The sequence below is a fragment of the Ailuropoda melanoleuca genome, chromosome 1 (genome assembly GCF_002007445.2).
Source record: "Ailuropoda melanoleuca isolate Jingjing chromosome 1, ASM200744v2, whole genome shotgun sequence".
Classification (NCBI taxonomy): Eukaryota; Metazoa; Chordata; class Mammalia; order Carnivora; family Ursidae; genus Ailuropoda; species Ailuropoda melanoleuca.
Window position 1 is genome coordinate 126,493,459 of NC_048218.1, and position 14,247 is coordinate 126,507,705.

At 40.5% G+C, this 14,247-nt stretch overlaps 1 protein-coding gene and 1 non-coding gene across 2 annotated transcripts in view; one reads left to right on the plus strand and one right to left on the minus strand.

Annotated features, from left to right (window-relative positions):
• The first annotated feature begins 1,050 nt into the window (after window positions 1-1,050).
• PUS7 (pseudouridine synthase 7) overlaps window positions 1,051-14,247 on the plus strand; it is a 45,109-nt gene continuing 31,912 nt past the window's right edge. The window contains exons 1-5 of the mRNA XM_002913628.4: window positions 1,051-1,478; window positions 2,386-2,470; window positions 2,602-2,703; window positions 6,042-6,186; window positions 12,830-12,941. Of these exons, the coding sequence (XP_002913674.1) occupies window positions 1,078-1,478; window positions 2,386-2,470; window positions 2,602-2,703; window positions 6,042-6,186; window positions 12,830-12,941 (845 nt within the window). The 5' untranslated portion in view covers window positions 1,051-1,077. The remainder of the gene's footprint in view (window positions 1,479-2,385; window positions 2,471-2,601; window positions 2,704-6,041; window positions 6,187-12,829; window positions 12,942-14,247) is intronic.
• On the minus strand, window positions 8,811-8,917 carry LOC117795631. The gene has a single exon (XR_004619705.1). It is a non-coding gene; the product is annotated as a U6 spliceosomal RNA (small nuclear RNA).

Here is a 14,247-nt window from a genome sequence, read left to right on the forward strand (position 1 = left end):
CGGGAAGTCTGTATGGCTTCTTAGACTTTCCCTCATTACATTGTGTGTGGGCTGGTTAAATGATAAACTGTGTTATTTAAATAGTGGCAAAATACAGAGAACATGTAACATCTTATTCATGTTTTTTTTTGGTAAGATTTTATTTATTTAATTGAGAGAGAGAGCATAAGCAGGGGGAGGGCAGAGGGAGAAGTAGACTCCTCCCTGAGCAGGGAGCCCAGCGCAGAGCTTGATCCCAGGACCCTGGGATCATGACCTGAGCCAAAGGCAGACGCTTAACTGACTGAGCCACCCAGGCACCCCCATCGTATCCATTTTTAAGCATACAATTGAGTAGTGTTACGTACATTCACAGTGTTGGGCAACCAGTATGCAGAACTCTTCCTAATCTTGCAGAACTGAAACTCTATACCCATTAAAGAACTCTGCATCCCCCTTGCCTTTTTAATATGGTATGAGTATGCGTTCATGTCAGTAAGTGTATTTATGCACTATTTTTATTTGATCGGTTTTTCGAAAGGATGGTAATTTTCGTGAAACAAAGTTCAAGTGACCTGACTATTGTATTCAGTAAAAACAGCAAGTCTCCCTATTGTGCCCAGCCTACCCATACCCTGTCCTAGAAGTAACCACCTTTCCCAGTTTCTATTCACATTGTTTCTACATATTGTTTAGTTTACATTCCCTGGCATTGTTGTTCTTAGTTTTTTGCTAATATAAAAGCACCGAGATGAGTATCCTTACAGCTAAAACTTGAAGCACTTAATAAAAAATTTAAGCATTTTAATTATTTTAAGATACTCCCTGCAAGTAGTATTTCTGGGTCAAAGGACATAATTTTTTTAAGGTTTTTGATGCACACTCTCACATTCTGTGCAGAAGTGTTGTGCTGTTTTTCTGTGCCACCAAAGGTATATGCCAGCATCAGGAAGGATTGTTTTAATAAATGAATTTTAGGACCCTAGGAACAAAGTTAACTGCCTCTTTGCTGTAACCCACCTCTTAACCGAAGTAATTGTTACTTCCTTCTCTTTCTTCCTAAAAGGTTCTCTTAAATGTTTTCTTGGAACCTTAAAAATGGAGATGACAGAAGTGACTGGTGTGTCGCTGAAACGTGGGTCTCATGCTGTCGAAGATAATGACAGTGTGGCCCCAGCTGAGGAGGCAAAAAGACAGAAGGTCTTGGACCACTGTCTGACCGCAGGTCAGGACGGGCTGGAGCACGTCTCTCCGCCTGGTGGCATGCACGTGCCTGGGCCACCCGCAGCTGTAAGCACCGGAGAGGGTGGAAAGAATTCTGATGTGCAGTTGGAAGAAGAGGAAGAGGAGGAAGAAGATGGCCTTTCTGAGGAGGGTGAGGAAGGGGAGGAAACTGAGAGTTTTGCAGACATGATGAAGCACGGCCTCACTGAACTTGACGTTGGTATCACCAAGTTTGTAAGTTCCCATCAGGGATTCTCAGGCATTTTGAAAGAAAGGTATGTTTCATTTACATGTCACATTATTTTCATTCTATTTGTTCTTTTCTCTAGAAAGAAATCAGCAATAGGTCTTCTAGTTAGCTTTCTGTTCCCAAAGATTGTTTACTGATGGTCACAAAGGACTAGGATGGAGGAGAGCTGCCTGAATAGGCACATGAAGCCATTTAAAGATAAAATGAGTAAATAAGAATAATTTTAGTGGCATGCCTTGCTCACATGTGAATGAGTGCTCTTCACTTCTTTAAATTATTTTAAATGGTTTTAAGTTTTCTCTTCAATTGGTCTTCAAATCTTAAACTCAACTCCTTCACCTAAATGTGCCACATCTACAGTAGAAAGCAGGTAGTCTTTGGAGCCAGACGGATCTGGGTGTGAATGTCACTGCATTTACTTAACTCAGAGCCTCAGTAGCCTTGTCCAAAAAACGGGCCCTAACGCCACCTTGGGGTTCTTGAGAGGATGTTAAATAATGTGTGTAGAATATTTAGCATAAAGGTAAGCTTCAGGTTGGTTCATGGTAGATTTATTGGGTTCTGATTTAATTAACCATGCCATAGTTTATGATTCACTTTAGTATGGACTGTCTCTGTAACGTTACTAAGCTTTAGTTTATGCATTTCTCTGAAAGAGTATTCTAGAAGTTCAGAGGGTCTTTTCTTTACATTCTAATACAAAGCCAACTGTGGCTTAGAATTCAATAAGAAATCGGAAGAAATAACTCCATATGAACTTTGTACTGAAGATTCTTTTTTTATTTTTTAATTTATTTAATTTTTTAAGATTTAAAAAAAAAAATCCCTGCTTTGTACAATAAGCAAGGCTTAATGTTGATAAACTTTCTCCTAAAATTAATAGGAAGCAAACTGTTAACACTTTGAAAGTTTGTACATTTTCTTTTCATCAGATACTCCGACTTCGTTGTTCATGAAATAGGGAAAGATGGAAAGATCAGCCATTTGGATGACTTGTCTGTCTCAGTGGATGAGGAGGTAAGAACAACTCTCCAGCAAAAGTCGCTTTCTGTATAAAATAGCATTTCCTAGAGATCCTAGAAATAGAGATCTCTGACAGCTTTGAATTCTTTATGTGACTCACTGGGAGTCTCATCATTATTTTCAAGGATCCTTCAGAAGACGTATTTACAGTTTTGACAGCCGAAGAAAAGCAGCGTTTAGAAGAGCTCCAGCTTTTTAAAAATAAGGAAACCAGTGTTGCCATTGAGGTAAATAGCACAAAAATATATGGAAAGGTTTTTTAGGGTTTTGATTGCTTCTTTTTGGGTGAACATATCTAAGGGTTTATTAGAAAAATTACAGTTGTTAACAAAAGGATGACCTTGCTCTATTTGATCTAAAAGAGCATGACACTGGGGCGCCTGGGTGGCACAGCGGTTAGGCGTCTGCCTTCAGCTCAGGGCGTGATCCCGGCGTTGTGGGATCGAGCCCCACATCAGGCTCTTCTGCTATGAGCCTGCTTCTTCCTCTCCCACTCCCCCTGCTTGTGTTCCCTCTCTCGCTGGCTGTCTCTATCTCTGTCGAATAAATAAATAAAATTAAAAATAAATAAATAAAATAAAAGAGCATGACACTAAAAATGTTTTTTTGGGGTGCCTGGGTGGCTCCGTTGGTTAAGCGTCTGCCTTGGGCTCAGGTCATGATTCCAGTGACCTGGTATCAAGCCCCTTATCAGGCTTCTTGCTCACCGGGGAGTCGCTTCTCACTCTCCCTCTGCCATTCCCCTCCTTGTGCTCTTTGGCGCTCTCTGTCAAATAAATAAATAAAATCTTTAAAAAAAAAAATAAAAATGTTTTTATCAGTGGCAGATAACCAGTATCTAGATAAACTATAGCCAAAAAAAGAAGCTATGTTTTTATTTTAAGAAAATTTTATATATGACCACAAATCAACAAAGAAATGTGTTGTTTGGGACCACAGAGTCACCTTTCTGTCACATGGTGTCTGTAGCCAGAGGGCTGGGACAGCCTGACAAGGAGATGTGTGGCCTGATAGGGAGACCGTGGCTCTGGCTGGGCCTCCTGCAGCCTCTGGCTCTCAGGTGGGTCTTTGAAGGGAGAGGAGTTGGGGAAAGAGAGAAGGGAAATTTTTTGCTCAACTTGAGTCTGCTTCTGCTGTTGAGGAAAAGGAGAGCTCAGCTACCAAATGGAATAGTGGGTACCTTTTCAAAAGCTTTCTTTACGAAAATTTTATTCTTCTCACTGCTGTCCAGTGGAATTATAATGTGAGCCATGTTTTTAATTTTAAACCTTCTAAGAACTTAAGAGACAGGTGAAATTAATTTTAACAGTGTGTTTTATTTACCCTAGTACATTTAAAATATCATTTCAGGACACCTATGTGGCTTAGTCAGTTAAGCATCCGACTCATGATTTCGGCTCAGGTCACGGTCTCAGGGTTGTTAGATCCAGCCCCAGACTGGGCTATGCACTCAACTGGGTGTCTGCTTGAGATTCTCCCTCTCCCTGTGCCCTTCCCCCGACACTTGGTCTCTCGCTCGCTGTCACACTTCCTCTGGAATAAATAAATCTTTAAAAAAATAAAAAAATATCATTTCAATTGGTAATATTTTTTTACAATTACAAATCAGATGTTTTACTTTTTTTTTTTCCCTACTTAATGGTCAGGATCCAGTGTTCTTTTATGCTGGTAACATAGCTCAGCACAGACTAGCCACATTTCAGGTGCTCGGTTGCCTCTGTGGCTCATGGCTGCCGTATGGGACAGAGCAGCTCTAGGTGATAAGATTTTAAGAATCTTGTAGCACAAGATTTTTAGAATGTTAAGTTTATGTTAAATTCATTTTGTACCATAGTTTAATGACCTACTTGATTTGGGGTTTTCTAAAATTCCCCCTTCCATCACTCCCAGTTAACCAGAGTTTACCATAACTTTTCAGAATCCATTATCTGCACCCAATCCTCATCTCTTCCTCTGCACCGAAGTGTCCCAAAAGTATGTTGTAATTTTGGGGTTCATCAATTGCTGAATTTACCTATGGACAAAATCTTCAGCAGTGCCAAAGGGAAAACTAAGAATTGTTCTCGAGAGCAGTCCGGGAGGATGCTTCCGGTTTCTCTCGCTTACGCAATGCAGTGGTAGATCTTAACCTCATAATGTGCGTTTTCCTGTGTGGATGACAAAATTTACAGTCATCTACTGAAAGTTTTTACCTTTAAAGATAAACCCTGGGCAAATTTCCTTGTTTGTAAAATGAGGATGGACTTGCCAATTTTTGAAGTCTAAATACGTATTCGGTCATATGCACAGTTTGATTCCAACTCAGTGTTCTCAGTAAATGCCAGATCTAGATTCACGTTTTGATATGAAAATGTCACGTGTCTGTAATTATAATGTAGTTTGTTTTCTTTTACGTTTTTAACTTTACAAAATATTATTAAGTTTAGCAAATAGTTTCGTGTATCTTGTGTTTTTCAGCTTGCAGGTTGCAGTCCTTAGTGGATCATGGAATCAATTTAGTACATCATAACCAATATTTGTGTAAATGCAGTACAATAAAATAGAAAATAACTGCATTGTACACATTAAGGATAAATACTGTTTTGTCAGATTTTTTTTAGATTTTTAGTAAGGCATATATACATACATATTTCTGGCTGGCGAATCCAGGTCCAAAGTGTACTTCTTAGTGTGAGACACATTCAGAAATTGAACAACAGTTTCGTTTCTTTTCTTTTCTTTTCTTTTCTTTTCTTTTCTTTTCTTTTCTTTTCGAGAGAGAATATGGGTGCAGCCGGTGGGGGTGGGGGATGGCAGAGGGAGAGAGAGAATCCTAAGCAGACTCCACCCTCAGTGCAGAGCTGGAGCCCAACGTGGGGCTCAGTCCCACAACCCTGAGATCATGATCTGAGCCGAAATCAAGAGTCAAGGTGTGTAACCGACTGAGCCATCTAGGCGCCCCTGAACAATAGTTCTGTAACTAATAAGTTTACATTTTCTAGATGTTGATTTTGTTTTGTATTGTGAACAAATGTGCTAGAACGTCATCAGTATAAAATAGGATTCATTGTGGGGCAGCTGTAGATTGGACTGTTCAAGGGAGTGGAGTTTCTGATCTCCCAAAAGGCCCAGCTTGCCGACATTGCTGTCTGTGAGCCCCGAGTCCCTGAGCAGGAGTGTCTGCGATGGGTGCCTCCGGAGTCACACCAGCCTGGATTTCACATGTGGCACCGCTGTCCTCCAGCTGTGTGACCTGGGACATGTTCCTTTACTTCTCTCAGCCTTGTTTTCCTTCTCTCCAAGTAGGTATAGGGGTGGCATGGTAAGGAGATGGTGGGGATTAAATAAGCCTAAGCCGATGACTGTGAAGTTCTAGGTACAGCACCTGGCAGATGGTCCTGCTCAGTAAATAGGCTCTGAAGATGTGTAGCATTGCGAAGCTCTGAAAGATCCTGAAATCCTACGTGTGGACTTCTGTTACTTTGCACAGTTGATCACATGACTCGTGTTTTTACTGACTCATTAGTATTATTTCCCGGTTTGATGTTTGTTAAATCAGTAGTCACATTATTTCTGCTTTTAATAGGTTATTGAGGACACCAAAGAGAAAAGAACCGTCATCCATCAAGCAATTAAATCTCTGTTTCCAGGATTAGAGACAAAAACGGAGGACAGGGAGGGGAAGAAATATATTGTAGCCTACCATGCAGCTGGGAAAAAGGCTCTGGCAAGTAAGTGTGCGAGTGACCTGGCACTACTTCTGTCCGGTGGTCATGGGTGGCATCCCACTCCTCCTGCTCTGTGCCCGTTCATGGCTAAGGGCTTCTTGGCTGTTAGGCAGGAAAGGATATTGATCGTGTCACTCCTTCAGAGAAGGTGGATAATAGCTTTCCCATTCACAGAGCAATCCTGCAGACTGCTTCTGGCAGGGGGCCCTAGGTCTCTTATGGGAGTCAAGATTTGCTGTAGTTACAGTGGTGCCTGGGAGGCAGTCCTAGGAATTTGGTATGTTCCCTGAAGAGCAGAATGGGCTCAGCGGCAATTCAAGAAGAAAATGGAAGGATATTGCTCATTCTGTGTCTTAATGGAGGAAAGAAAGCTTTCAGATGAACCCAAAATCCCAGTGGCATATTTTCTGCAAATTCCCTGTATTGGAAGAGCTGCAGTTTTCCAACCGTGAGTTTTTTCACTCATGCATTGAAAACATGGAATATACAGGAAAGCACCCTTTCGCCCATGTTCATCTTTCGTTGTATATCATTCATTTGAAATGAGTGTGTCGTCAGTGAATCTCTTTGATATTTATGCTCTAATATGTTTTCTACAGCCATGAAAATTTCTACTTGCATATAACCTTAAGAAAAATTATGTAATTTTTCTTCTTTTATCTGCCAAATCAGCAGGCAAAATTCTAATGAAAATGACAGTGGGAAAAAGATACTTCCTCACCCTCGTCCCCTACCCTTGATAGCTTTTATTAGGGAAGAGTTATTTCTAGATATATTTGTCAGAGCAAAACGCCCAAAACTGTGTAACAAAAGAACAATTCACGCTCTTCGTGCTTTGTCAGTATTCTCTTAGGTCATCCATTCTCTGTGAATGGATGAAAACTTAATTGTTTGTAACTATGATTCTAGTGAAATAAGGGCAGTATAAGAAAAATGGGAGCAGAAATAAGGTTTAGTGATGCCTGAAAAAAATAATATTGTCAGTTTAGTAAGTCTTCATAGTGACACAGAAATCTGAAATTTTGAGCAGGTGAGGAGGATAAGGTGGACATCGGAGGCCACTTCTCCGTGGATACTGCAAGGAAAATGAGATGATGTGTTCTGGAATGACTGAGGGCATGAGTTGTTAATTACTCCTCAAACCACACACTAATGGTTTGGTTGTTGTACATTTCTCTGATGTCTGAGTCACAGTATAAAATAGTACTCCTGCCGGGGTTGTTCAGGAGCAGTAATCCCAGTGGAAAGTGATTTGAGTGATTTTTTTTGCCTTCTCCCAAGATTGGCAGTTGGCTAGTAACTATCCGAGGTATAGAGAGGGTGTAGTGGTGCATTCAGTCTCAAGTCTCTCAAGGAGCCCAGGCTGAGGACGGCTGCTAGCAAGCTGTTCCTTATAGAGAGGCAGTCCACGATGGTCAGCCACCCTCTTTCAAGGGCAAGGTCTTAATTCTGCTGAGTGTGGCCATGAGGAAGCAGATTGGCAAAACCTGTATTGTTTGGACTGGCTGCAGCTTGGAGATGATCTTTCTTTCTTAGAGGATGCCAGCTTTTGTGATCTGCAGGGTCTTAGGGCATTTATTTGCACATCACGGTGGCCCTTAGAGTTTTCCCACACTTTCACCTTTTCCCGCCCTTTCACCTTTAAGCGAGTGGTACCAGATCTCTCACGTTCTGTCTTTATCCACATTTTCTATGCTTAAGCCTTACCCACCTTCCTTTTTTTCGAAATAAAAAATTTCTTTACGATTTTTCGGGTGAGATGCTGAGCTCTGTAGGACATGAACCACCCTCCCTGTTTCCCTTGCACAACTTCAGTAAAAGAGGAATTTCTCACTTTAGCAGGAAGCATGAGGGCAGGTCACATTGGATCGTTACTTGCATAGAGTTCTAAACCTCTTGGGCTTGAGGTGTTTTGGCATTTGGTCAAAGTGGACTAGAGGTCTGAGCCATTCTCTCCCACCTCCTCATAGACCCAGACAGACACTGGAGAGCCCGTGTTCATCTCTTGCAGATCCACTCCCACCACTGAGAGTGCCTTAGTTAAACGCCATTGGAAAAGCCGGGAGAGCCGGAATCCAGAGACTATTCTTCATGCCTGTGCACATAGAATCCAGTACCAATGACAGCTTATCCTTTTGGGCTACCTTGACTAGCATATGAATAAATTAGCTTTTAAAGCTTCATTACAAAACTAAGTTTATAGTGTTTTTAGAGCTACTTTCCTGCCATACCCTGATATAAATTGTTACATGGGTGATCTAGGAGACTTGCAATATTCTCACCTAAACTTTTCTCAGCTAGAGCCATGCATCCTAAAACACAGGCATGGTGGATTCTAAATCATGGTGCCCAAACACCACAAATTACCAGCTGTTTTAACTCCAATATTATGTTGTTAATCCAGTCTGATAGACAGGGCACCTTGATTGACCTACCAAACCATACTTAACGGTATTTTAATGAAAACAGCATATAATTATTCTAAGCCATGTAATCAGATAAACTAATTTATATTTTCAGATAGATAGTGTATATTCCAAATGCCTCTAAAAATACTTTTTAAAAAGACTTAAGTAAAAAAAAAAAATTTGACATGTAGAGGTTCCTCCATACTTTTTTTTTTTTTTTTAAATATGGAATGCTTCACGAATTTGCGTGTCATCCTTGCGCAGGGGCCATGCTAATCTTCTCTGTATCGTTCCAATTTTAGTGTATGTGCTGCCGAAGCGAGCACCCTCCATACTTTCTGAAATGAGTGGGTCCCAGCAGGGATACACAGATCAAGGAATCCACAGACTCCAGAGGAAGGGCCAGATAGATAAAAAGGAAACTCCCCAGGACAGACTGGTGTTGTGGAATCCACAGGAAGAGGGAATGCCGATAATCAAAGTGATTAGCGTGGAAAATATTATAGATGGGTCCAGCAAGATAAGAACTCTGAAATATACCCATCAGTTTTTAGCCACATAGATATCATTGGTGTGTTTGCCATAGCAGCTGTAGTGGAATAGGGTTTGAAACCACTTTACACCATAGGCTGAGAGGGAAGGCACTAATTACGGAATGCTATTCGAAGAAGGTGTAAAGGGGGGCGCCTGGCTGGCTCAGCCAGAGGAGCATGCGGCTCTTGGTCTCAGGGTTGTGAGTTTGAGCCCCACGTTGGGTGTAGAGATTACTTAAATAAATAAAGAAGCTTAAAAGAATTAAGCTGTAAAGAGAGTGAGAAAGGAAAGCAACATGGTTGAGAGGGATGCGTAAGTTTGACTTTTGAAGTGGAAGAGCCCCGGGCATATTGATACCCTAAAGGGAAGGAGCCAGAAGTTCTGGGAAGAGAATGATAGTGTATGCAGCAGGATCCCGAGGAAGCTGAAAGGTCGGTGTGCAGGGATGCAATCCTGGAAATGGCCTTGAATAAGAAGGAAAGAATGTTCTGCATGCTACCCCATCGTGTCCTCTTTCTTGGGCTACATTTTTCCTTCCTTATTCTTGACGATCTCTGTGCTCAGTACCTGAACCTTCCTGAATGTGGTTTCTTTTTCTCTCTGGTTTCTATTTCTACTGGACTGGTGCTGCCATATCAGACCATCAGAAGGTTGCTTCCTGTGATCTCAGCCTGAGAATTCTTTGCATTTGCATTTTAAATCAGTGTCTCAAAAAAGTCTGAAAGTTATTTTAAATTCTCTTAAATTATAAAGCTACATACATGCTATTTAGCATTTCAAGGATTTGGAGTTTTGGAAAGTCAAATCACCCAGAAGAAGTTGAGACTCGTTGATTTTCCGTTATTCAAAATATTCCCCGTTAACTAATGCAGATGCTTACTATTTTGTATACTTAGTGCACTTAGAAAAAGAATCCTCGTATCTGTTATTGACAGAGGAGATAATTGTATGCATGCTCAGTGCTTGGATTTGCTAATAAAAGATGCATGCCTGTGAGCCAAAACTCATACTCGGTTGTCATGGTTTCTCTTAAGGTATAATAGCATTTAGTTTCTTAGCACTGAGGCTTCATTTATTTCTCGCCATTATAGTTGATTGGGAATGTTCCTGAGGGGGGTCATTAAGGACAGATAAAGTTCCACTTCATCAATTCTGATCACAAGTTTTTTTAACTTTTCATTATGGACATTTTCAAACAGGCGCACAGAGTGTTAAGTATATATTGAACCACTGTGTACCCACCAACTACCTTCAAAATTATTAACATTCTGTTGTTTTTGTTTGATCTTTTCTACCCACTAATTTTTCTTGTGGAGTGTTTTAAAGAAAATTCTGCACAGCACTTCATTTCACTCATGAATACTTCAGTATGTATTTAGCAGCTAAGGGCTAAAACCCCAAACCATTATCACATCCTACATGACGAACAATAATTTCTTAATATCTAATACCCAGTGCACATTCAGTTTTTCCCTAGTTGTCTCAAAAATGTCTTTTACAATAGGTGACTTGTCAATGATACAAAAAAGGTCTGAACATTGCGTTAAATAGATAAGTTTCTTAAATCGCCTCAAATCCCTTGTAGTTTATCAGTTCAAGAACTGTTTTCTGTAATGATTTTTCAAATTTTTATTGAATAAAAAAATCTTTATAACTCAATTCAGGAAACTCACAAAATGTAGAAAAACACGAAACAAAACAATAATTACATGCAGTGTCACCACCAAAAGATAATCATAAGTAGCACTTTGTGAAAACAAATCTCCAGATGGGGAAGCATTTTTGTATTAGGTCTTTTTTTTTTTTTAAGCTTTTATTTAGATTCCTGTTAACATGCAGTGTAATATTAGTGTCAGGTAGACAGCATACTGTATTCAATCGTAAACCCTGTGCTGCGTCCCGTGGGTACGGACAGTGCGGCTTTGAGGATGAACTGACATGCCCTTGTGAGGGAGACAGGGAGGCTGGTACCTGTAGGTGAGTTCTCTCCTCATTCACTGTTTGCCTCTGCGACATTCCATTGTTAATGTCTGAATGGCTGTTAACCCACCACATGACTACCAGGTGCTGTAACAGTCCTTGGTAGAAACTTTCCATGCACTCATTTGCATGTTCACCTCTAAAGCACTTTAATATTATTATCAATTAAACATTGCTCTCTTGTGCTCTTTATGCTGTGCATTTGGACAGAGGTCAGAACTGCAGCAGGTAAGAGCGGTTGGTGTTTCATGTAGAGAAAATGAAATGCCAATGATTGTTCTCCCAAGTGCTAAGTAGAAGACGATTTTGCTTAACTGTGGTGAGCTGGAAGGAAAGCCAAAAATAATCCTCTTATTCACAATTTTCTGAGGATGCATTGCGAGGAATTCACACGAAGAGCCAAAGAAATCCTCGTAATATGTTTGTTCTCCAGGACAGAAGAGAGTCACATTCATATTTATCAGGAAGGAGAAGCAGCCAGCTGAGCATACATGCTATGGCAGTTTTCCAAGATGATTTACTGATTCATTTGTTCTTTACGTTGTAGCGTCAATCACTAACCTATCAAGAGTGCTTTTGTTTTGACAAAGCCAAGTGTACCAGCAGCTTCAGTACCGGACATTTCTTAATGTCTGAAGAGGACGGATTCATGAGTTCATGCTAAAGGATTATTTTTAGGGACAAAGACAAAGGAACATTTTTAAAAGAAGACGACTCTAAGAATTGTATGAAATCTTTTTTCACAGTTTTCCTTTGATGGAGTTACAGAAATCAAGTGAATTAGGTGTGTTCAGATAACAGTTGCAGCTGGAATATTATTGTACAGTGTCTGAAAATGGGGTTGTGGCTTACATATTTTTCCCAAAATATGTTGATTTTTCAAAATCAAAGTTTAAATCCTAATTTTTTTTTAAATATGTCTCTAGATGATAGTACAATTTAAATTTTCATTTAAGAGAACACTTTTAAAGGTTCTCCAAAGCCTGGACATGTTGGTCAGTTTTCAAAAAGTTAAACAGTCAAAGTAACTTGCAGGTCAGAAGTTCATGTTGAAAGTTAACATTTAACCTGGCTTAATTTTTAGAGTTTCTTTTTCCCCAAGGATAATGACCATTGCATTTTGAAAGCCAGCCGCTCTGTCAGGTAAACATTTGTAAACCACCTAGGATTAACTCAACTTTTGTGAAGGAAGCGGCCTTTGGAAAACTTGAACCTGTCACCGAGGCAACTCCTCACAAGCTTTATCCCCATCCTTTCTGAGGCATCCAGCCTGCATATGTGAACTCCCGGCTTGGGGTTGAGGCAAGGCTTATAGATGCCAACTGGAGTGCTCTTTCCCTTTGGACCGCGTGTGTTCTAGAAAGCCAGTACCCACCTAGAAGACACGTGCTTGTGAAGTCACCGCCACTGGAGAGCAGTGGACCCCTCTGTGTGAGGGTTGCTCTGTGTGAGGATTGCTGGTTAGTCTTACTCATTTGTCACACAGCCTGCCTTTCAGCTTTTGATTGTGACTATGGACAGATCATGTTGAGTCTCCAATCACAGGAAGTGTAATACCTGTAGCCCATACAGCTATAACCAGTTAACCTGTGTTTCTTGTCAGACTAGATCGGATTGCTCACTCAGAGGTTCTCTAGCAAAAAACGAGCTTGTAGGTTTCGTAAGCAAAAGCTTAGATCACTTTTGTTATGGTCTATATAACATTTAATTTTCTTGTTTTTAAGATCCAAGAAAGCATTCTTGGCCAAAATCTAGGGGAAGTTACTGCCACTTTGTACTGTACAAGGAAAACAAAGACACCATGGATGCTATTAATGTGCTGTCCAAATATTTACGGTTAGTATCTCATTCTTGTGCTGACACAAAATGACAACACGGGAATTTATTTTTCTCTTTCCATGCTAATGAAAAAGGGAAGATAGGTGAACAGATAGCAAATGTGCCCCCCAGTTATAGTTTCCTTAGACAATAGGTGAATTAAAATTTTTTTAACCTCTGTGCATATTTCTAGTGATTCAAGATGGAAATTTGGTAAGTTAATAGTTCACATACTGGTCCATCCAGCTGAAAATAAATATTAACTTGCTTCCTAGAAAGCCTACACTTTGGTGTGTTTGCAGGGATTTGCTTAACCAGACTGTGAACTCTTAATGCTTGGAGATTGAAAACTTGAGACCAGTCGGATTTCCTCCTAGGAATGCAGATAGAGCAGGTGTGAGTCTCTGAGGATGGGCCAGTGTCGAAGACTTGTTCTTCACTCATGTTTTTCACTCATGTTTTTCACTTATGTTTTTCAGTCGTGGGTATGGGCACCACTGCCAGTCTGTGTGCAACGGATGTTTACTTGATACAAACTTAACCCAGTTTAAACATGGTACACAGTGTGTCGGTTTGCTGTGGCCGCCATAAAAAAATATCACAGACTGGGTGGCTTCAATAACAGAAATGAATTTTCTCACAGCTCTGGAGACTAGAAGTCCCAGGATCAAGGTGTTGGTGGGTTTGGGTTTTTTTTCTGAGGCCTCTCCTTGGCTTATAGATGGCCACCTTCTCTCTATGTCCTCCCATGGTTTTCCCTCCGTGTGTGTGTGTCCCCAGAGTCCGTGTGTCCAGATTTTCTCTTCATAGGAACAGATTGAATAAGGGCCCACCCAGCAGGCTCATTCTAAATGAACCACCTCTTTAAAGGCCCTCTCCAAGTGCAGCTACATTCTGAGGTACTGGGGGTCAGGGCCGGTAGGGCCATATTTCAGCCAGTAGGGTGCGGTTACCCTCTAAGAGACATTTTATTTTACTCTAGGTGCTAGCTCTCTGGGAGAGAGTCAGTGGAGCCTGTCTGGACCTGGGCCTGGGCGGATAGACCCCTGTGGCGGACCTTCCTCTGAGATCTGCAGTTGGGGAATGCTCAGAGTTCAAGAAATTTGCCCTGTCCTTTTCCTTTTCATTTGGAGCAGTTTTCTTAGTTAACTAGCTTACTTCTTTTTTTTTTTTTTTTACTTCTTTTTTTTATTTACATCTTTATATCAAAAATATTCAGATCCCTATTTTTAGCATTTGGTCTTTTTTATGCAAACAAATAGCATGTATTTATGGAAACTTCACATTATTATTAACTTATTAAACACTGAAGATAATAAAATTT